Here is a 24832-nt window from a genome sequence, read left to right as displayed (position 1 = left end):
AAGTCAAATATACTTTTTTTGGATAAGGCAATGATGAATGAGGTCTTTATGTGAATTTGTGTCACATGTTTTTGTGGAATAATATATGTATAACATATAGTAGCTTCATTTAATAATTATAAATATAATTTAAAAAAGTGGATCCTTTATTTTTTTATATTATGTTTTACTTACCTTATCTGTAATAGTTTCACTAATTATAGAATAACCTTCATTTGTACTTTGGAAACAATAGGGTATTTGCACTATACTCAGTTTACCATGGTACAAAAAATAATTCTCAGGGTTATCCCAATTATAGGTAGATATTGGTAAGTTAAACTGTTTTAATACTGATAACTTATAATTTATTGTATAGATAATTACCAGTTCATATTGTAAATGGAAGACATACTCGAGTTGTTACGGTTAATTTAAGCAATTTTTTTCTTTTTTTTTTAAGCAAATTTTTACTTTTCTTGTGGTGAGTTCATGACTTTTATAAATATGGTTGACTAGTCAGGATGTTCAGACTGATTAAAAGGGATAGAATCTTCTTTACCTTTATATCTCTAACACCTGGCAAGCAGTGTGTATGATTTACAAATGTTGAAGAATGAATGATGACTTATTATCAGTTTGGGGTTTCACGCTGTACCAGAGAGTTCTAGCTGAACCTGGAATCTCTCCATTCTGATGGCACATTTGAATCACCGAAGAAGCTTCAAAAACTCCTAAGGCCTAGACCAGACTATGTTCAAAGTACTTCTCATATTGAGCTGCCATTATAATCAAGGGAGACTGAAAATACATGAATAACTGTAAGATATGGCAGATGGTGTTGCAAGCTATGAAGAAAAGTAAAGCAGCATAAGGTAGAGAGAATAAATGTTTAAGTCAAAAATGTTTAAATCTTAGAAAACTATATTTGGTTTGGCTATCATGTTAATTAATTGGTTTGGGAAACAAAAACACCTCATTTTCTTTATCTGGCCTCCAACTACCTCCCTCCCCCCATTTTGTTACTTGTCTTATCCTGTGTTGAATTGTTATCCTCAGGGGTTTTATGCTTCTATTTCTATAGCTTCCAGCCATTAACTTCGATAGTGCCCAAAATAGCATGACGAAGTCCGAGCATGTCATCAAGGTGGGTGGACATAGAACCCGAGGTCAGTGGCATGAGTCCACAGAAGCTGTTGAACTTGAAAATTTTAGGTAAGAATCTGGTATCTCCTTTGCCCTCAGCAACCTATTCTAATTAGCCCAAAACTTGGTTGGTCACAGTAACTAAAATTTAAATTTGTTTCAAAATTTACCATGGAGATTCTTAACTTAATACTTATAGCTAGTGTTTAAATCATTCCCGAAATAGTGTGTAAATACAGCTTGATGGCTGCAGGTGGAACCGACCTGGGGATTTCAGGACACCTTGCTGAGATACCTTTGGCACTTGTTCCATGAGGAAGTGGTTCCAGGTTATTGACCTGGCTGATTCCAGGCTTTGTCTTAATGTTTTGGTCTGCTCATACCTTGCCAGCCGTGAGGAGGCCTAAAAGAAGCATTTGCACTAAACAGATATGGTGGCTAAGGATTGTGGTTGACAAAGCAACTGAGGTTTTCAGTTGAAGGGATTGCACCTCACCTTTCACATGGAAACTCTCAATTCAGGTTCATCTCTCCTGTCGCCATTTAGACCTCCTAGAAGTGGCACATTCTTGTGGGCCACTCCCCTTCCAGGAACGTTCTCTCAGGTTTACCATGTACTAACTGACGTCATTTGGTACTAAGTACCATGTAAATAATGAATGGCGTGAAATATCAAGATGAATATTCTAGGATGATCGTTTGTTTATTTGGCCTAGATTTTGTCTTCCTGTCATTTTATGACAATGAATTTGATAGTCCACAAAAGTCACATGATGTGACATGGTGTATATTTAGTGAGGAACACTAAATTCTTTAAAAATTCTTACCTATTCAGTCTACTAGTGTCCATGTACTAAGATTGCATTACAGCCCTCAGCTGGAAGGGGTAGGGATGTGCTGTCCAGTGACATCTGAAAGATTGCAAAAGCAGCACAATACAAATGACAATATAAGGTCATAGAACTTGCCTTTGAGGTGATATGTTCATGTAATTCTAGCTTATTTGACCTGGTCTTAAAAGTGGTCTTTTTAATATGCACAAAAATAGTACATCATATATTTTATAATGATAAATATAATGCACCATTTTGTGCATTTATCTCTTATCTTCTCCCAATTTTATTTATTTATTTATTTATTTTTTTTTTTTTAAATTTTTTTTTTAATTTTTATTTATTTATGATAGTCACAGAGAGAGAGAGAGGCAGAGACACAGGCAGAGGGAGAAGCAGGCTCCATGCACTGGGAGCCCGATGTGGGATTCGATCCCGGGTCTCCAGGATCGCGCCCTGGGCCAAAGGCAGGCGCCAAACCGCTGCGCCACCCAGGGATCCCTCTTCTCCCAATTTTAAAGTGGAATGTTTTACAGTATTTATAACCTCTTTAATTAGCTATAATATCAGAAGAAAGAAGCTAAAGATGGGATACCTCCAGACTTTGTTAAACACATACACACACATACTCTCTCACACATACACACACATACTCTCTCACACATACACACACACACACACACACACACACACACATAACATGCAAACAATCAGCAACCACAGAAATGTTCACAGTTGAAGGGGTTTAGCTTGTGTTTAATAAATCCATATTACCTACAAGGAAATACATACAATTAGCACTGGTGTTAATAGTTACAGCAGTTGGTGGGTTTGTGGGTCGATAAAAGAAGAGGGAATTGTTTACTGCCTCATGCACGGTATCTAGATAATGTGCTCTCATCATTCTTTCTCTTTCTATCCCCCTTTCCCCCGTCTGAACAAGTTCAGCTATGAAGCGTTTATGAGGAATAAGATGGTGAAATGAAGTATATATGCTTGATTGTAATCTTTATTATTAACTTTATAATTGATTTTCTAGTTCTTCTTTTAACAGTTGATATGTGCCTTTAGTTTTATGTTAAATCCGGAGAATCTTTCAATAGCTGCATGAATACAAGTGTTCTCTGCCTGCATTGGGAACTTTGAGGCAGCCTAAATAATTTCTATTACAAAATGCTTTTCTGTTTTTTCCATCTCAGTATAAACTACAAGAATGAGAGAAACTTCAGCAAACATCCCCAGCATAAACTATTTCAGGAGATCTTTACAGCCTTGGTGAAAAATAGACTCATCTGCAGGTAAGATCACCCCAGAAAAGACCAACAATTTACCCAAGAATGGCATATCTTGTATGTCTTATTTCTAGCATATGGTTTGAAGCAGTTTATGAGATTGAACACAACATACTTAAAGGATAAAATAGAGTAAATATCATTTAGAAGGAGGCAAATGACTAGGCATTGCAGTCAATCTCATTTAAATCACTCTGGTTAAGTACTGCATTTAGCCAAATATTATGATAGATAAAGTAAAATGGGAAAACACCCATGTTATACTGTTTTTCTTATTATTCTTTTTTAAAAATATTTATTTATTAATGAGAGACAGAGAGAGAAAGAGAGGCAGGGACACAGGCAGAGGGAGAAGCAGGCTCCATGCAGGGAGCCGGATGTGGGACTCGATCCCAGGTCTCCAGGATCACACCCTGGGCTAAAGGCGGCACTAAACCGCTGAGCCACCCGGCTACCCTTTTCTTATTATTCTTACTTTAAATTTGGATACTCAGAAGGAGTTTATTGCCAGCGTCCTTATGAAACAGACGTTGGGTAAATCAATGACCAACATCCTCATGGCACATTTTTGTGGTTGATACAGGACTAATTAAATGGGCTGCCCCAGCCTTGCCTTGGGAAAGGATGAATGTGTAACCCCCAGGCATGGCCCTATGATGATATTTCTTCTGAGGTACAAATCAAATGTTCTCTCCATGGCTCTTCTTGTCTTAACACAGATGCAATGTTGGGACTGTAGAGAAGGATTAGCAAGGCCTCTAGATTCTGTCTCACAAACATCAGGGGTTTTCAGTGAGCCATTGACTAGAGGTAGATGCAGTCAAGGCTGAATTTTCTATTCATTTGGGCCGCTTGAAGTGAGAGCTGGTCATGCAGTTGCCTAATATGAAGGTGGCTCCCAACATTGTGTCATGGTGGGTCTTGCCTTCTACCCTTACCTGGAGGCCCAGGCTCTCTCTCCCAAGCATCCGCTGAAAAGAGGCCTGTAAAGAACCTTTACTCTACCTTTACTTTCTTTGGGACTTGATTGAGATATCTGAATTCTGCCCCAGTGAGATGGGAAAAAAATCACTCCTATTCTGGAAAATAGGAGAAGTATTAATAATTTAATGCCTTGACTGAAATAAAACTCTGACTTGGTCCAGTGCAATAACTGACTTTAAGTAGAATAATATCCTGGTGGGTCCTCCATGATGAATCAGTTGCTAAAAATAGCTAAGTGATGGTCTTATGATTTGATCGCTTGAAGGGGGTTATTTAATATTATGTTATTTAAGTATTGGACACTGGCTGCCAAATACATTGGTTTGGTGTAAAGCAATCCAGGATTGGGACTGCATCTGTTATGCCTTTGTACTTGATTCAGGCAGAGGATTATTAGACTGGCTTAGATGATACATATAAGCCTATACATATAGACTGGCTTAGATGATACTTTATCATGGTTATGGAATTGGTTCCCTGTTCAGTTCTTGACAATATACTCAAAGGTTGTTGAAAGATTAATGAATTTGGGGCACCTGGGTTGCTCAGTGGTTGAGTGCCTTTGGCGCGGGTTGTGATCTTTGGGTCCTGAGATTGAGTCCCATATCAGGCTCCCTGTAGGGAATCTGCTTCTTCCTCTGTCTATGTCTCTGCCTTTTTCTCTGTGTCTCTCATGAATACATAAGTAAAATCTTAAAAAAAATGAAAGAAAGATTAATGAATTCTACAAAAGACCTAGGGTTGTCCTGGACCGTTTTCTTCTTGAGCTTGAACAGAGTAGAACAATGGTTAGTAGCAGAATAATTATGCCTGAAATGGTATTAGGAAATGACATTCTTTAATTTGTTTTGAAGATAGCCATCATGGACTCTTCAAGGGATGTCCGATAGACTATTTATCAGGTCAATACTTTAAGGAAGGAAGAATAATTCCTGTATTAAAGATGTGAGAGATGTTGCTGTGTCCCCAGTATGAGGGCACTAGATGCAGAAATTGTTAGGGAAACTAATTGGGCAAGGGTTGGCATTGAACAGTTGAAAATATCTTAACAATTCTGAAGTTAAGAAATCTCTTGTCAGAACCTTTTCAATTTCTTAGTGATTAATGAGACATCTTAGATTGGATGGAATTACTGGCTTGCAACATGAGTAGTCCCTGGAAATCTTCAAACTAGGAAGAGATGATTATAGATCTGTTTTGCTTTCATAGTATGAGAAAGAATTTAGGAATGTTGAACATCAAGGGCATCCTTTTATGTCATCCTCTGGCTGCTGACAGATAGTTACGTTCAGTTCTATTCTAAAAGCAGGGTTGGGTCAAAGATGGCTTAAGTGTAAAGGTCTTCCATTGTTTCTCACCCCATATGACCTTGCTAAAATAGCCAGAATGGCCTTTCCTCCCCTTTTCCCTCTAAATTCAGACTTACAGAAGAATTACATCTAAGGGACATTTCTGGTATAGCTTCCTATTCTAATTCTTTGCAAACATCAGATTTAATGTTGGCTGGAAAATTTGGATTAAATTCAATAAGTAAAATTTTGGATATCTACTATGTGCAAGAAAGAGAGGGAACACACAGTGGGAAGGAAGAGAGGGTAGAAATACAAAGATGCATAGGACATGTGATCCCTTTCTTCAGCATCTACTTTGGCCAGCAAAAGAGTTGCCCACTATTTTAGTACAAGGGAAAATATGGTGGTTAGAAACTACTTATATCATGACAACTAAAGACTGGTGGAGGTTGAGGGACTGTGGACTTTGGTCCAATTCAGGTTGTAGACAAGATTGGACATATTCAGGATGCTAAGCAACTCAATTTTACCCTGAGGATATGGCTGATTGGGAACTTTGTCTCATGTGTGGAGTGTGAGCCCTTCCAGCTCCTCTGTCAGTTTATGTCTGAGTGATGCTGTTTTTGTTCTATTTCATTCTCCCCAACTGCAGTCTTCCTCTAAACCACACTTCTGGATACCTCCTTTCTGGGTGCTTTTCCTAAGACTGACCTGTGATTACTCCCTTGTTCTCAGAAATGAAATCGCCAGGTGGCATCTGAAATGAGACAGGACTTGTTAATCCAGGGTCAGATAAGGTAATGCTGTAAGCACTGCCTCACAGTAGATCTCAAAGGGCAAGTGAAAGTATCGTGTCTGAAGCTGAGGTTACTCCTGGTTACATGTGGTCCTAAGTCTTGCTGTGTGGCAGAGTATGGAAGCGAATTTTGGCCTTCCAGCTTTTCTTTCTGCCATAACATCATTTGCCTATAGGAGAGTCTACTATTAGAAGATAAACGCACCTCCTCTCCATTTCATCTGCCTACCCAGGAAAGTACAAAGGGTGCTTGGTATACAAGATTGGGTTGTTACCAAGTTGTATAGGGAAGTAAAAGTTGTCACAAACTTGACACATCTTCTAATTAAGGATATGACCTCTACTCAGATATCTCTTCCCAGTATGTGTTCCTCTGAGCTCCCTCTTTGTTGGTCCATTCCTTGCTGATTTCCAGACATTGTGCAGATCCTATAACACAGTGCAAATATAACATGATATACTTGTGAAATGAGCTTGCAAATCTGGCTAACGATGTAGAATTTCCTGAAGATACTAAAAGTGATGGTGCTGAACTATTGGAACCAGAGTGATGAGGCACTGGCAGAATGAGATCAATGATAATTGAAGAAGAGGCTATTAACCAGGACAATGACAAAGTAGGACTTCAAAAAAAGCACTTTTGGACCAGCAAAGGTTAGGAGAGGCCTTTAGGAAAAATTGATGACTCTTTCTAATATATGGCAAAACTGAACCTCTTTATGCTGCAAAAGTCTAAAATGAATTCAAGGATGCTGGATCATGTTTATGATTGCCCCAAACATCAGAATCCATCCTTGCTTTGTTTTACTTATCAGGGCAGAGTTGTAATTATAACTTAAATTTTGTTAAATGTAAAATAAAGTAGATCTTAGTTTCATAGTGTATATTTTAAGATCATGTTTTCATTAAATCCTATTACTGCCTATTTAATATGAAATTTGTTGTTATTTAAAGTCAGTTCACTTAACTGGTCTCTTCCTGGTATGATTATCCTACAATTGCTAGGATATCCTCTCTTCCCCTGCTTGTAACTTTTGGAGAGATAAGTATATAAGGTTTTCAAATTTCAGTTAAAAGAGAACCACCTGATCCATTTAGCATGACCTTTTTGGTCTAAAAATATAATCACTTTTCTAATAAGAACAAGTTGGTCTCCTTATTATCTTACATCCCATTTTTGGAAATATCTACTATAAATGTGGCATATCTTGGAAATGATCTGTAGAAGTCAAGATTGGGAAGATATTTATTTATATTCCACACAAAAGCTTAAGAACTGCTTGAGATAGGAGGTGCCTGAGTGGTGCAGTTAGTTAGGCATCTGATTCTTGGTTTTGGCTCAGGTCTGATCTTAGGGTTGTGAGATCAGGCCCTGCATTGGGCTCAGTACAGAGTCAGTTTGAGTTTCTTCTCCCTCTGCCTCTCCCCATCCTCTTAAATACATATATATATTTAATTTTTTTTTTTTTTTTAAAGAATCTCTTGAGACAGGGAATAGCTTCTGGCCAGAGCCTTAGCAATTAGGAAATGCTATTCAAAGTGTCCTGGGGACTTCACGGGAATTTCTAACCAAGAGGTCCTTCCTAGTTACTTGTTTACCAGAAGACCTTTGCTGTCCATGTCTAAGCTAGGCTAGGTCATGATGCAAGCGACTCTTCTTTGAGCTTTATCTGATCCTCAGCACTGGCACTCCAGACCCTGTCCACAGAGGTGAGAGGAAAGGACCAGAAGTTAGGATACAGAAGCAATCTCTTCAGCTTCTTGATTTAGTTCTTGAAATATACAAAGTTGATGGAGAGATGCTTTTTCTGTGATTTTCTTTCATCAGGTAGCAGACAGGCAAATATGGGCTTTTGAAGATTCCTCCTCACCTAGGAAAAGAGAATTCTGGTCACCTTGGTAAAGTCCTGTCGTCCTCTAATGGCCAGGTTCCCTAAATGCCTGTTCCCTATTGGTTCACAAAGCCCTTTGAGATCGAGCTGTTCTTACTTGGCTTATCTGTTGTTTCCGCCTGTCGTATGCCTTGGGCTCACCAAGGTCAGAGCAAGCCCCTCATTATACCTTGGAGAGTTATTTTCTTTCACCTCTGAACCTCTGCCTATGCTAATTCTCACCTTAAGCCTGCTGCCCCCACCTCTTAGCCTTCCTGGCTGTTCTGGTCTCTCAACTAGCCCTGCCCCACCTCTTCCCTCTCATGGCCCTGGGCTCCTGTTCCTCCCACCATACTCTAGGCTTTGGTGTTTTGTCTCCAACTCAAGCCATCAACACTGGTTTTATAGGGAAGCATAGAGGCTGAGGGTCTTCATGTAGTGGAATTCTCTGCATTAAATTATTGTGAGCACCATAAAAAAATATGTGGATACAGAAAATTATAAAAAATGAAAAATTACCCTTTATACCTCTCTTAGAAATAGCTGAATTAATTCTTGCTATATTTCCTTCTAATCTTTTTTACAATTCTATGCTTTTTTCTTCATTTATATGAGAAATTATTACACACATACAAAACCATATTATGCTTTTATCCAGAGTAAAGTTTTTTAAAAGAGCTGCATCATTGTCTTTTTGTCTTTTTTGTTCTAAGTTTCACAGTCTTAAATGTGGAAAGGAAGAAAATAACCTTCAAGAACCTAGGATTTCACATAATCCTCAAACAAAAAATAAGCAGTCCTGTTCTCCCCATCGCCTAACTTGGAATAAATATTTAACTTTTGCATTTTCATTTCTCCTAAAATGTTATTCTCCTCAAACACACACACACACACACACACACACACACACACACACAAAAGACATCATCTAATTATAGAGGTAGAATGGACCATGAAGAAAAACATCCAGTCCAACTTCATTTGATAGATGCAGTAGCTGAGAGGTTAAGGCCAAGCTCAAGGTCCTCAGGCAGGACTTAACTGGTATTCTTTTCTCCTATGCCTCACTTGTTCCCAGGTTCTTTATTAATTAAAATATATTTAACATTTTCTTTCAATTTTGCACCAGGAAAGTACACTTCAGTTATAATGTTCTCTTTTCCTCTATCTACTACTGCTTCTTGCAAAAATCATTCACTTGGATGTCTAACAGACATGAAATTAAAATGTCTCCACCTTCCCAGGAAAGCATTGCCTGTTCTTGGGCCACATGTAACCACTAACCATTGGAACCAATTAAACGTGGACAAATCAATAAATGACAGCTTCCATCATCCCTTTATCAGCTTTGCTCTGACGGACTTTACCTTATAAGTTGTATGTAGTTGCTGTCGATTCATCTTTTGTTTTACATATTGATTAATGGACTTTTTCTTCTTCGGAGACCCCGAAGTTGACATACCTTAAATAGTACCTTTGATTTTTCTCACCGAACTTGCCCTCCCTGAACTTTTCTCTTCCTCATCTATTGACCTGGTCCAAGCTGCCACCATTCCTTGCTTGGACAATTACACTAGGATAACTGGGCTCCCAGCTTTGATTGTTGGCTACCTATATTGTTCTCAACACTACTTCCAAAAGGATCCTTTCAAAATCTCTTTTAGATTGTATTAGTTCTTTGCTTAGAGTTTTCTAGTGGTTCTGCAGGGTCCTTATTCTTATTCTACAAAGCCCTTCAGATCTGGCTCTTGCCATCTTTCTGATTTCAACTTCTGTTACTTTGTCTTCTCTCACTTTGCTCTAGCCCCATGAGCTTCCTTGCTATTCCTTGCACAAACAACCACACTCTTGTTCAGGGACTATATATATATATATATATCTTCTGCTATTCTGACCTAGATTCACTCTTCAATTCACTTGAATGCTAATTTTATCAGAGAATCCTTCTCTGACTGCCCTAAAGTAGTATCCCCTAGACTCCTTAAACTCTTAATCTTTGTTGTCCCACATTGTATACCACTTCATATAAATTTTTATTAGTTTCTGTTTATTATTGGCCTTGTCCCTTTAGAAGGTAAGTCCCATGAACACAAGTGCATGGTTTTGTCCTTTGCTGTACCCCTGGGCGTGTAACAGTGCCTGGCTACCAATAAGTGATGAGTAAATATTTGAAAGCATTCTACCTCTGAAACTTCCATCAACTGTGTAGAAGAAACACCTGTAGACAGTCCTTTCTGCTCAATATCTCCCTGACTTTAGGACCAGTAATGACCCATTGGATGGACTTCTGGTTGGGCACCTATTTGGGGCTGGATTTAGTGGGCAACTCAGAGGAAGAATAAAGACCCACAAGGAATAGTAGAACAAGTCAATAAAGATTTCTTGAATATTCATCTGTAATTAATTTTTTCACACACATTCTTTTTTCTTCTAAGTTTTACCATGTCTATTTTGATGTGAATTTTACTTTTCTAGTATTTACCCCTCTCCCCCAACAACAACAACACAGGGCTCTGTTTTATGAATTTGTGATAATATTTATTTTGAAACAGCTTGAATTTCTTCACTCTTAAATTTTGAGTCAAAGGCAGAGGTTTTGTTGTTGTCTTGTGTGTTAATGAAAAGGGAAATTTAAGTTACACCCCACCATGAAGATACTACCTATTCTGAGTGAGAACCAGAGCGAAGCATGGTACAAATGAGGTCTAGGGTGAACCTCTGGTGTGTGTCAGCCCCTGGATTCAGCTAACATCAGACCGTTTGGCTGGCTTGTTGATCTTGGTACTTGCAGGTTTATGATGCAATACCACAGTCCCATGACTGATTTTTATGTGGAGCCCTCACATCATATATTGGTTTCTTTCAAGAAGGTGAAACCCTAATTAGCCCTCTTTTCAATGATTGTATGGCCAGTGCCGTTTTTCCTTCCCTTTTTGTATCGATAGCAGAAAGTGACATGTGATGCTGAAAGCCATGTGGCAGGTGGTCATGGACAAAGGCCGTGGGAGCTGATCACGCTGTCATATATTAATAGTCCTGCTAAAGAAGTGGCAAAAGTTCAGTCACAAGAGGGGATAAATATTTGCCTGCTCATGAATCCGCTGCTGTGTGGCGGTTATATTGGGACATATCCTCCAGGGAAACAGTATCTTTGCAGACAGACAACTTTTTCAGAGCTGTCTCAGAGGACCCCCGGCTGCTCAACATTCCTGATTCCATAGTAAATGTGTTGGAGAGTCATTGTCTCCCTAGTCACCCCTGCCTGGGGGACCTGGAGTGGGGGTGGGCTGGGAAGGGATTGAAGGAGCACAGAACTCAGCCCCCGGTTCTACTCTCATATGCAGTCTTGGGCCAGTCACACAGCTCCTTAGGGCTGTAGTCACTGACTCAGTAGAACGAGGGCACCTGTCTTTACAATTGGTCACTATTTTTCTCTACAATTCTCTGGTTGCACTAAGTTGTGTGTTTCCTAGTCCCCCAACTCTTGGCAAACAGAGATATATATCATCTTACAGAACACGCCATTCTTCTTGAATACCAGAGCTCCATCCCATGTGCTGTGTCCTGGTGGGGGGTTAAGGGCTGGGAGCCAAGAAAGGAACAACTGCTCCTCCAGAGGTCGGTGCTCAGAGAAAAGTCAGAGGACTCAGACACCAGGAATTCTATTTACATTTACAACAGCCGAGGCCAGAATCACGTAGAAATATTAATAGCCTTGGGATTTGGTCCCAAAATTGCAAAACAAAAAATGCCATTTGCCTGGAACAGAACTTTTAACACGGACTTTTCTGGAACTCTTCATTTATTTGTATTCCTTTAATAATAATAATTTTAAGAAGCCTATTCTGGAATTTTTTTATTTTCTTTTTTAGAGGAGGGGGAAGGAAATAGAAGAAAACTTTTCGTATTTATTTTAATATGAAAAACATTGCAAAGGTCATGAACTTTCCCTGTGAAGAGTGTATATAGTTAACAGGAAAAATACCAGTGCACACATATTTGTAGTATGAATCACCTCTTAATATGGCTTTTCCTCTAAATAATGAAAAGCAATCAGCATTAAACCTCATCAGGTTTTTAGCAGCTGTTGCAACTTGATCATTTTTTCTGTTAGATCTTTGGGATGTCCTATCTTTGCACTACAGTTTAGGCTACGTGCTATCTTTAGCTGACCCCAGCACCTGAAAGGGAAAGCAGTCATGTGCCGTCTCCCTATTTATAAAGATTAAAGGTATTTTGTCTGTAATAGGAGCCTCAGAATAACCACATCCTTACAAATGTTCCCATAGGTGATTGTTTTAAATTCAAGTGTATTTAGAGTTTGCATTATTTTTCCCAACACAAGGAAGTCAAGGTGAACTATAGGGTAGCTTCCCAGTGTGGCCTTGGCTAATTCTCCCTGGCTGGAAGCCCTGGTATGGGTTGAGTCCTGCTTTTATTCTTAGAAGAAACTGAGCTTTGCCTCCATAGCAAATGTGTCAGTGTCATGGTGGCTGGGCTGGAGGAGGGCCATGATTTGATGGTAGCTATGGTGGGCAGCTCCTGCCAGGAGTCCTGGTGATGGTAGGAAGAGCAATTCTCAGCCAGTGATACTTTGGGGACGTCCTGCTCAGCGAGGCCTCTGCCAGGGACTCTCATCTATCAGGAGCACTCAGGCATCCCTGAGAATATAACAATATGGGAAAGCATATTTACCAATCTCCCTTTCATGAGCTAAGTCGTAGGGGATGGCAATTGGGAATGGAGTGAAATGGGGTAGAGTGGAAGGTGACATCTCCAGTGACCTTAGATGGTTATCCTGCTTTTGAGGACGGTGGGTCTCATGCACTCAGTTTTGAGATGTGCAGGTTTGGGGACAGAACTGAATTGCTCAGGACCACAAAGGAGACGAAGCTCAAGTCTACCACCAAAGGCTAAGGATGAATATGAGGCAGGCCAGGCAAGGGTTGGCTTGGGACCTCAGCTTAAGCAGATGTTGCACTTGATGGAAGGGCAGATCCTTAAAGTATCCTAACCTTGCTGGATACCTAACCAGCTCGACTGTGGAGGTGGGAGAGGGTGCGAGAAAGTATGTGGATTCCAGTCTGGAATAGCTTTTGTTATCTTCCTCAGTTTTTCTCGGCTATCTATGGAATAGCAGACACTTTTTGTTTGAGGGTTTTGTTAGCATTTGCACCAAGTGCCACTGTCAGACTGAGATGAGGGTGAGATGAGGGTTGCTTGAGATCATGTCCATGCTTGCCTTCCCTTTTCTCCTTCATGCTCCCCACTCCTGGTGGTCTTCCCTGAGGGCATGTCCTCAATCATTCACCTACACACCAACCTTCATCTCAGGCTCTGCTTCTGGGGAAACTGTTTTATGAAAATACTTTATCATGGTGTTTTCCAAACTGTCCGCCAAAGTGCCCTGGAGACTACAGAGAACCCTCAGGGGTGTCATAGAGTCTTCTAAATTTGCAATGAACACAGAGCTACTCAGTATTCATCAGACCCAGTGCAAACTACTCCGGGTACTTTATGATTTCCATATGAAGGTTGTGCTTCCTTCTTTTAAATGATGGCTTGTCTTTCTGAAGCTGGGTTTTTCATAGTTGTTATGATAAAAGCAAGTACGATGTGAAAATCAGCTGGAAGAGGAGATGAAGGTGGCATAGTCTCCAATCTGATTACAAGGCTTGAGAATTTGTTGAGTGCACACACAGGTGCACAGCACCCCATTCATAAGTAAATGTGATCAAGAATAAAATAAAAACAGTTTTCTCATAACATGTGTATGAGTTTTTTGAATGGATACTAAGTTATCGGGGCATACATTCTTATTGAAGTTGAATCTAATTTTTTTTTAAGATTTTTTTTAAAGTTTATTTATTCATAGAGACACAGAGAGAGAGAGAGGCAGAGACACAGGCAGAGGGAGAAGCAGGCCCCATGCAGGGAGCCTGATGTGGGACTCGATCCTGGGTCTTCCAGGATCACGCCCTGGGCTGCAGGTGGCACTAAACCACTGTGCCACTGGGGCTACCCCAAAGTTGAACCTAATTACTGGAACTTTTAGCTATTTCTTTTGGTCCGGCACTGCCCTTAGCCAGTAAGGGCACTCGGAGCCAAATAATTTCGGGGCTTCTGATTAATAATGATAAAAAACAGTTTGTATGTATTTTGCACTACAGTGGATTAGGTGTCCAGGTACCAACAAACAGTCCTTATTACAGATTAAATTTGAAATAAACTAATGCTATTCCTTTGTATGTTCCTTATTCTCCTTCGTCTTGTGTTGTTCTGTCATTGGCCTTTTAAACATGGACAAACACACTTTCTCTTGTTTTCTTCTTTCAGAGAGTGGGTTCATCGAGCCCCATCTATTCATTTTCTGAGAGTGTTAATCTGTCTGAGACTTCTAATGAGGGATCCATGTTATCAGGTTGGTTGGAAAAAATAAAAATAATTCTTACTTGTTATGAAGACAAGTAAAAAAACTGGGGCCACGTTAACTTTTTTTCTCTCTCACAACGCAAGAGGCTTAAGATTTCGGAGGTATCTCACCTGCTATTTAAAAATATCTGAGAGAAATGACAAAAAGTCTATATATTTATGCTATATTAACTGTGGGATTAAGTAGATGGAACTTTTGGTGTATGTTCTAAACCACTGGCAATTCAGAGCAGTGTAGACTTGGCCACACCTTTTAGTGTGTTCAAGGCTAAGCAGCTGACTGGGTCAAAGTCAGCAGTGACAAGCAGCGGCCTTCTCGGGGGGCTCCAGAGGCAGCCAGTGGAAAGGCAGTGCCTGGTGTTTTAGCATGCTGCAGAGTCCATGCCCTTCCCCACATCTAGCCTCCCACTCTGAGTTAGAGGTGATCAAGGAACCTCCTACTAGTCCCAAATGAGGGTTGCGAGGTCAAGAACCTTTCCCTCCTCTCACTAGTTTTTTTTTAAGGTTTTATTTATTCATGAGAGAGAGAGAGAGAGAGAGAGAGAGAGAGACAGGGAGAAGCAGGCTCCATGCAGGGAGCCTGAGGGGGGACTTGATCCCGGGCCTCCAGGATCACAACCTGGGCCAAAGGCAGTGCTAAACCGCTGAGTCATCCGGGCTGCCCCTTCCTCTCACTAGTTAATGGCATGTGCTGTCTCTCTGTTAGTGCTTCTTAAACTTTAATGCACTTAGGAATCCCCTGGGAATCTTATAAATGCATATTCTGATTCAGCAGGTATATAGTGAGGCCCAACTTTGCATTTCTAAAAAGCTTCCAGAGGATACCCATGCCTCTAGTCTGTGGCCCATACTTTGCATAGGAAGGACTTAGTGTTTTCAAAGTGAGGCTCTAAAGAAAACTTACCTAACAATTCACCTGGACCTTGAAAATTAGTTCTTCCAGTATGGCTGGTAGATAACTGCCTCCATAAAGCAGCAGTTCTCAAACTTTTGTGTGCATTAGAAACACATGGAGGACTTAATGATTGCTAGGGCCCATCACCAGTTTCTAATTCACTAGGTTTGTGGAGGGCCTGAAAACCTGCATTTCTAATAAGTTCCCAGGTATTGCTGATGCTGCTTGTCAGGGGACCATGGTGTGAGAACCACTACTCCAAAGCCTCAGGTTTGCTTATTTAGTCATTATTGTTTCTGCTTGCCGGTGTTAAATATCTAGGATGTTCTTATTATTCATACACATACTTCAGTAATTTTCATAGATTTTTTTCCCCAAAAAAGCATCTCCTATTACACTCTGTCCTGATAAGCTACTAGGAACCTCAGACCACTTGGAAGATCTTTTATTTTTGATTTGATTTTATTGATGAATTGTTTGAGTCAGAATGTGTCTCCTTTCATTACTCCAATAATGGTCTTTTTCAAACTTGGCACTTAAAAAAAGTATTTTGGTACTAGTCAGCTATAGAGCCTGCTCTGATTTGAAACTTCTAGGATTCATGGTGGTTCCACATCTTTCCTTTAGAAGAATCACCACTTCCTCATGAGCAGGCTTTGTGCTGTTATCATCCAGGTAGCCCTTTGACTGTGGGCCTCAGGATATAGAAAGCCAAATGGCTTTCTGTCCTGATTGCTCGAAGTTTTCAGGGAAGACAGTATCCTTTCCCCACTATGACCAGCTTTACAGAACTGTGTTCCATGCATTTCTGAGCTGCTATTTGCAATTCTGTATTGGTCATATCTAATAAGGGTGGGCCATGTGTCCCATTTTGCCTGGATCAGTTCCAGCATGTATTCATTGTTCCCACTTAATTATTAATAGTACCCTCTTTGACTCTCATGCAGGTGGATTGTTAGCGGGAGATCTATTTCTTTGACTTACAGAAAATAACAAAATAGATGTTCTCAGAGATGTTCTGTTTGTTCAGAAAATTGATGACAGTTGTCTCATACTCTGCTGATCTCCATCTAAAGTATTGCCTTTCTTAGTCTAATTCTTGATGGATTGGTACAGGGTTGATTGCTCTGCTCTCTAGGAAAGAGTTCAGTGACCTCTTTGTTTATGGGACTTTGTGACTAAACACGTATTAAATGAAGTCTTTCCCTGATTTCTAGCCTTTCCATAGAAGGGGATTCTCTCTGAATCTCTCCTCCCGGCTTTCTTTCCACAAAGAGGAGCATGTGCGCAGGCAGTTGTTTAACTTCTTGAGTTGCCAAAAATCATTAGCCAAAGTCACAAAGCTTTGCTGGGATTTACTCTAATTTATGCCGGTGAATCTCAGCGAGACTTCACCTTTGCTAGGCGTTCCTTTCGTCTCTTGTTGAGTCAGTGCTACAGGATCCATGGTGGCGGATCCAAACCATGTCCACTTCTCATACCCCAACCCCCTCCCCTCCTACCCCTGTTATTCTCACCAATCACAGCATTGTCTGTTTTATGGAGAATACCAAAGTCATCCCAGTGGGAGCTCTCTTATTATCTCTTCTCTGTTGCTTGAAATATTTGGATTATCTTGAAACTTTATGTTCTTCTTGTTTCAGAAGAAATATCCCTCCTCCTTGCCAAGGCTTTACCCATCTATCCTTTTTCTTAGTGCGTTAGCGGCTCCCTTTCTATTTTCCATCGTCATAAAAATGTCCTTTCTTTGACCCAGATATCCCTTCAAATCTTCACCTTACCTTCATTGCTACATTTCTTGAAAGGTCAGGCTATTTCTCTTGAATGTAACTTCCTTTCTATCAGGATTAATGGGCTACATACATAACTTGTGCACTGAATTCTGTGATAGGGTTCCCTCTAGGAGCTATGCTTCAGTCAGCATTCCTTGATCCAGAAGTTGCAAACTGGTGGCTCATAGATTGGATCTTGCCTGCCAGGGACTTCAGTATATGTTTAATGGAGATCCAGGTGAGAAAAAACTGGATGGAATGAAAGAGAAGCCATTTTGAAGGTATAAGTGCCTAGAGTTTGTCATAATCTTTTTTAAGATTTTATTTATTCATGAGAGACATACAGAGAGAGGCAGACACATAGGCAGAGGGAGAAGCAGGCTTCTGCGGGGAGCCCGATGTGGGACTCGATCCCAAGACCCTGGGCTCATGCTCTGAGCTAAAGGCAGACACTCGGCCATTGAGTCACTCAGGTGTCCTGAGTTTGTCATAATTAAAGAAAGCCCTATGTTCTGAGATTTCAAGTATAGTAGGAGTCCCAAGCAGGACAATGATAAATCTGGACTTATTACTACTGTGAAGCCATAGCATATTGCTTATCGAGGATAAAGTGAAAATCTTAGAAGTTCCCAACCAATGATTATGTTAGAAACAACAATACAAAGACTGTCACGCTGACTGACCTTATCCCAGAACCTGTGTTCCTCATCTCCTGTAGTAGCACACAGGCTTTGCCACATTTTCTGTCTGCCTTCACCCCTCCCAAGAGGTTCTACTTTTTCTTCAGAATTTTGTGTTTTTTCTGTATTGTTTACTTTATTATTTACTTGCTCTTTTTCTTTCTTTTTTTTTTTTAAGATTTTATTTATTTGAGAGAGAGAGAGAAAGAGAGAGAGATGCAGAGGTATAGGCAGAGGGAGAAGCAGGTTCCCTGCAGGGAGCCAGATGAAGGACTCAATCCTGGATCCCAGGATCATGCCCTGAGCCAAAAGCAGATGCTCAACCACTGAGCCACCCAGGTGTTCCTACTTGCTCTTTTTCTTAAACCTGCCTTCCTAAATGTTAGCCTTCCCAAAATTCTTTCTTTGATCATCTTCTCCCCTATCTTCCACGTTCTTGGCTTTAACTATCGTGGTTGGCATTGTTGTTTTTTGCCCACAGGTACCTATCTCTGGTCTCAAACTTTTTTCTTTATGTAAATGCCAAATTTCCAGGGGTATTTTGGATGGCCATGTGGATGACACAATAGTATTGTGGTTCTTGAAGTGCGACCTGGGGACTGCTTACGGGTCTCTGAAACCCTTTCAGGGGTTGTACCTGGCCAAAAGTATCTTAAAAATAATGCCATGATGTTGCTTGTCTTTTCACCCACACTGTCTTACATGTGTACAGAGGCTATAGGATGTGTAATGATGTCATGGCTCTGATGGCCGATGAAATAGTGGCTTGTGTACTCCTGTTTTTAAAATTTCTCACTTTTTTCTTTTTTTAAGATTTATTTATTCATTGATGAGAGACACACAGAGAAGGACAGAGACATAGGTGGAATAAGAAGCAGGCTCCATGCAGGGAGCCTGATGCGGGACGTGATCCAGGACCCCGGGATCATGTCCTGAGCGAAAGGCAGATGCTCAACTGCTAAGGCACCCAGGCATCCCTAAAAATTTCTCACCTTTAACTTCTGATTTGGTAAATAGATATAACCTACATAAACAGAACTCTGAGGTTCTCAGTAATTTTTAAGAGCATAAAGGAGTACAGAGACCAAAGAGTTTGAGAAGCATTGTGGGAGTGCATTCCACCCAATAACTTTAAAATGGAGCTCTTTGCTTCTTCTTCTCACCTTGAACCTTCAGAATCAACTCCCAGCGCTTTTAGTAGCACCAGCTTGCCTCCAGACCCCGAGGTAGGAAACTTGGAAACCTTTCTTGTATTCCTTTTGACTCACCCCCTACAAGTAGAGCAATAACCAAGTTTGTTTTTAGAAGAGTATTACTCTTCAATCTGGGAAGGTAAGATGCCAGTGGATAGAGGGGCCTTAAAATCATGACCCAGGAATAAGCAGCATGGAACCCCACTGTTGAGTTTTGAACAGAAGAGTGAAGCAATCGCAGTTGTGATTCCCTACTTAAGGGCTCACCACAGTGTTTGTGGCATTGATTTGGTTTCTGGTTAGGTTTAGGATGAGAGCATCTAATGGCACTGACATTTTCAGCCGTGGCAAAAATAGTGCTGCACCAACAACAGCCATGTGGGTGCTGCATTATGCTCTGTTTTTTTTGAGAACATACTCATTATCTGTAGTATATTATTATATCATTTCTTTTTTAAAGGCAAATCTCAGAAACTAGTCAGAGCATGGTGAACTGAAGGACAGATTGACTTGGGGGACTTTCTCCAGGTCATTGGGCTCAGAAGTCCAGAACCCAGTCTTGTGACCCCCGGCCTTGTGACCAAGGAGAAAAGGCTGAGATCTGATAGGGCACCCAGGAAGTGTTGCTGTAAATCAAGTGTGCAGTCATATTTGCTTTTCAGATTAGACCCAGAACTGGTAAGCCCAGGTATGTGCGTACTTTGTGGTCTTGGTTTTTTCCAGTTGACGCTCTCAAGTGAAAGCAGTCACATTGGTACAACCAAAGGAAACATAAGGAAGACTAGGAGTTGTGAGCAATCTCCTGGCCTTACTCCAGTCTACATAGAAATAAGGCGGTTGGAGGGTGACCTGTTTATTTTGTAAACGAAGGGTAAATTGAGTATAAGCCTCTCTCTCCTGTCTGTACTTCAAACAGTGCTTCTTAAATGGAGTTCTACAGAAATTAATATGCATTTTGTGAAAAGAAATGTGCTTCAGTTGATGATGTTTGGGAAAAGCTGCACCTTAGTCCTCCTATTGGAGGCTTACGGCACTCAGTAGCATGTTAAAGGCTCAGAGAGGTCCTATGATAAAAGCATTTCTCAAACTCTGTTTAATGTATCATTTCCCAAGGTAATTTGAATTTGGTCATGAAATTATTATTATTTTTAAAATAGAATGTGTAATACCACCCTCTGTACAGAATAAAAGGGTTATTCCCAGAACAGAGTTTGGGAAAAATGACTTAGTCTTGAATTGTTAATAGTGATTATTGAATAGCTATGTTGTCAACATAAAAATTTAAAAATGACCATGACCAATCATTTATTTATCTTTTCTTTTTTTAAAGAGATTTTATTTATTTGTTTATTTGACAGAGCAAGTGAGAGTGAGCATGAATGGGTGAAGGGGTGGAGGGACAAGCAGATTCTCTGCTGAGTGGGGAGCCCGATCCTGGGCTGGATCCCTGGACCCTGACATCATGACCTGAGCTGAAGCTAGACGTTTAACTGACTGAGTCACCCAGATGCCCATGACCAATCATTTCAACATTATTCTCTCCATTGGTGTCCTCTCATTCCCAAGCTTCAAATTTAAATCTTTAAGTCAGCAGCCCCCAGATTTCAATGTTTTACCCTCATTTCATCTTTCATGGCCTCTTGTACTTTTTTTAAGTGAATATCACATCAGCAGCTCAATATGTTCCAAGTCGAGTCTTCTCTAACCCAGACCCATCCTCTTTTTTCCCTTGGGTTTGTTATAGTATCTTGCTGCCCCTCAGTCCCCAGGCTCAAATATGGTGATGTCTTCTTCTTTGTTCCTTTTCTTCCAGCCTGCCTTCATATTTGGTTGATCACACTACTTCATAGACCATCTCTGCCTTTCCACATTCTCCTGCCCACTGCCACTGCCAACCAACTGGGCTTCTGGGTGGCTCTCTTTCCCCCTCTAGTTCATTGAAAAACCAGAGGGAGGTCCTCATGGCTGATTCTAATCATCCCTTGTTCACACAATGTTTTTATCAGATCTCATGGTCCACAGGATAAAAGTCAGATTCAGGTTCACAGCTAAGTTTTCCTATAGTTTGGTGTCACTGCTTTTCTGACATTATTCCCAGTAATAACTCCACTTCATGGAGTTACAGAAGTGCTTCTTAGAGTTATGGGACACCTTGATGTTCTTCTGCACAACTTCTGCATACCTCTGGACATGAGAACCTCTGGTTCTCTTTGCTTGGAATCTCCCTGGTTTTTACTATTTCTTCTCAGCAAATCTATCTTTCCTTCTAAACCTTTTCAGAGACCACCATCCTTATGATGTTTTTTGTAGTCTTCTCAGTGAGATATAACATGTCCCTCCTGGCACATCCATAGCACTTCATGCATAACTTTTTGATAACACTTACCAATTCTATCTTAAATGCCTATTGTTTATATATCTACCTTACACTTGCCTAAAGCTCAGTGAAGTAGGCTTCGGTCATCTGCATAGTTGTGTCCTCTTCGGAGCCTCATTCATAATAAGAATGAAAAAAATTGTTGAATAAACATTAATAGTTATATTTTTAATTTTTTAAGTTTTTTACATTGTTTTAAAATGTTATTTTTTTATGTGTAAAATATTCTGCTGTAACTAGGAATAATGTATACAAAATTCTATTCTTTAATTATAGCTCTTCTAGAGTGAGTAGCAATGATGAAAATTCAAATTAGTGGGTAATCACAGAACTATTTTTAATTGAGTTGTAAGTATTGCTTCATACTTAATTTAAACATGTGTATGTTTAGTGTTTCCAAATTCACTGCACATACAGTAAGGAAACCTTGAACAAGAAGCCTTAAGAATCTGAACCCTTTTTTCAACCTGCACACTCAGTTGACTTCAAAGTGGAACTAGATTGTTCTCCCTTACACTAGAGTACTTATTGCCATGCATTTCCCAGAATTAGAATGATGGCTAAATATTTTTCAAATGACTTCTGTGTATGCGTGTTAAGAAGAGTGCACCTTTAATTAAACAGGTTAGGGTCACTTGAAACACATTTGCCTTAAGACAAATGCCAATGTGGATAATCTGAGAGCATTTGCTATTAATAGAGTTCCAAGTTGGTCCCTCTCACTACTACAACCTTCTACCCCTTGTCTTCCCTAATTATCACTTTCAGAGTAGTTTCAGAAGTCTCATGAAATGCCTTCTTATTGGGAGTCGGTTTTGAAAACCTGTATCAGGAGACATTTTGTGATGATTATTCTTACCTTTGTTAAAAGTATGGGTTTAATAAGACCATTAGCCTCTTCATTTTAAGGAGGAGACCTAGTACAATCCTAGTCAACTTTTACTGCCTGTGAATTACCTGGGACTCTTGGGGAAATTCAGAATGCAATTTGGGAGGTTCAGGTTGTGGAGGAGATTCTTCATTTCTCACTAGCTCTTCGGTGAGGTTGATGCTTCTGTCCGTGGACTACACTAGGTCTACAGGAAGGTGGAGTTGGTGATAGTGGATTCCCTTCCTCCCCAGGCCTGTCACTTAGGCAAAGTGGCTCACCTTTTTGGGTCTTATTTGTTCTAATCTGCATTGTGAGGGAATAATATCTAACAGCTCTTTCCAGCTTTAGCATTTTATGATGACATGAGGGGAAGTAGAAAGAATGAGTAGTCAGGCTGCAGGTCTGAGCATATTTTCATTCTTTTAATTTCAACTCAACTTTAATATTTATCAACAGTTTATTTTAAATGTGGTATGAATAACAAATATTAAAGAATTGCATATTTATGTTAGAATGTGGCTCTTCAAAAAATAATTATAGATCTCATGATTTAATAAAGAACTTACATATAAAATATACTTCCCCCTCCACCCTCATCTTTTGTGTATGTTTTGTTGTTTTCGTTTTATTAGGAAATACTTCATAGCTTGGGTGGAATTGAAAACCTAGCTCAGGTAAGTTTCCTTTGCAGTGGCTGGTCTTGCCTTTCCATTTAGTGCCATGGCTCTGGGCAAGGATTACAAAGGTGTGTGACAGCAGATGGCTTTCTTACTTTCGGCTGCCTGCCAAGGGGAGAAGCAGGCAGGGTGGATAAGTGTGTGTGAGGCAGGATACTCAGAGCAGGAAGGGACCCATGACATTTTGTTCCAGCTAATTTTACCCAGCCTGCTGAAACAAGAAAGTTCTATAAAAGGTCACATGTCTTTAGTTAGTAATGAAAAGAAATAGGTGTTGGCTGGCAGGCGCAGCATTGCATATACCAAATGATGGGAGAAAAAATTGGTGATGAAGATATTCATAATTTTTTTCACAAAAAAAGAATTTTCATGCTCGCTAAAATATTTCCAAATATACAAGAATGTGAGGAGTTATCATAATTTTTTTCACAAAAAAAGAATTTTCATGCTCGCTAAAATATTTCCAAATATACAAGAATGTGAGGAGTCATCTTAACTTGATTTATTTTTCCGCTTTTGTAACTACTGAGGGAAGATAAACAGTTGAGCCAGTCAAATGTTTGAGTTTATTAGTATGATAAGGCAAAATTTCTAGGCATGGCAGTAGGTTGAAACAGTCCATTCTCCTAAAACCTCTGCCATGTAGGGAAAGGATGATTTTCATATAAGCCCTACAAGCTTATTCTGTATTATTAATGGAAGATTGAGTTTAATGGCAGGTTAATGCTAAATCAATTTTATTTTATTATATTTTCATTCTTAGGAAATTGCTGAAACATGTCTCATTTTTGTTTTTAAGATTTTTTTTTTTAAATTGGCTGGAGGGTTTACCTCATTTAATGAAGTAGTCTTTCATAAAATTATATCATAAAGGTCCTCTTGTCCACCTTAACTTTCCTTGTAATATTAGAAATTTATATATATATTTCTCAGCCTATTTCTTGTTATAAATTATTTATAATAATTGAGGGATTATCAGACTGCCCCATACCCATTTTATTCTGATTATTGCTATTGGTGTGTATGCTGGTTTTTTGTATTTAAAAAAATTTTTTTATTGGAGTTCAATTTGCCAACATATAGCATAACACTCAGTGCTCATCCCACCAAGTGCCCCCCTCAGTGCCCATCACCCAGTCACCCCAACCCCCCGCCCACCTCCCCTTCCACTACTCCTTGTTCATTTCCCAGACTTAGGTGTCTCTCATGTGGTTTTTTTTAATTTTGAGACAGCTTATTTAGTTACAAGTCATTTTGAGACTTTCGAGAGTTTATACAATCTTTCCATGGTCCCTCCCTTAACTTCAGGGCATGTAAGAGAAGGCAAAGAATCCAGAAACTCAAGCTACCTTTTAGCACTTGAGTGAACCTGGCCCAGAAGCCCTGAGTATTATTTGATGTATCTGTTGTGCCACCTACAGCTCATTTGTAGAAATACACATCTTGTTCCTTACCTGCTTTTACTCTCTTTCCTTCTGACTCTTGTTGGTTTGATTCCTCCTGCAGTACATGGAGATTGTGGCCAATGAGTACCTCAGCTACGGGGAAGAGCAGCATAGTGTGGACAAGCTAGTCAACATGACATGTAAGTGTTGTCATGGGGACATGGCAACTTTTCCCACTTGCTTGAATGAGCAGGATGGTGTTTTCAACAGGAGAAAGGATACTGTGAATGCTTGTGAGTGTACACATCCACAGTTATGGGATCAAGAAGAGTCCATGCTAATTGCTATATTCAGTGG

The 24832-nt window shown here is 39.9% G+C and overlaps 1 protein-coding gene across 16 annotated transcripts in view; it reads left to right on the top strand.

Moving 5' to 3' along the window:
• Positions 1-24832, top strand: part of NEK10 (NIMA related kinase 10) — a 233913-nt gene that overhangs the window by 24052 nt on the left and 185029 nt on the right. For 14 of the 16 annotated variants that reach the window (XR_013361388.1, XM_077865476.1, XM_077865473.1 and 11 more), the window contains 5 exons: positions 1064-1194; positions 3158-3256; positions 14530-14614; positions 23046-23087; positions 24597-24675. Coding sequence is in view for 15 of the 16 variants with exons in the window: in XM_077865476.1 (XP_077721602.1) it covers positions 1064-1194; positions 3158-3256; positions 14530-14614; positions 23046-23087; positions 24597-24675 (436 nt within the window). In the remaining variant the exon portion in view is untranslated. Of the gene's footprint in view, positions 1-1063; positions 1195-3157; positions 3257-14529; positions 14615-23045; positions 23088-24596; positions 24676-24832 lie in introns of those variants that run through there. The other 2 variants (XM_077865475.1, XM_077865477.1) reach the window with 2 other exon arrangements.

Source organism: Canis aureus, chromosome 22 (assembly GCF_053574225.1).
Source record: "Canis aureus isolate CA01 chromosome 22, VMU_Caureus_v.1.0, whole genome shotgun sequence".
NCBI lineage: Eukaryota > Metazoa > Chordata > Mammalia > Carnivora > Canidae > Canis > Canis aureus.
Note: the sequence above shows the minus strand (reverse complement) of the source record. Positions and strands in the feature narration are given on the sequence as shown.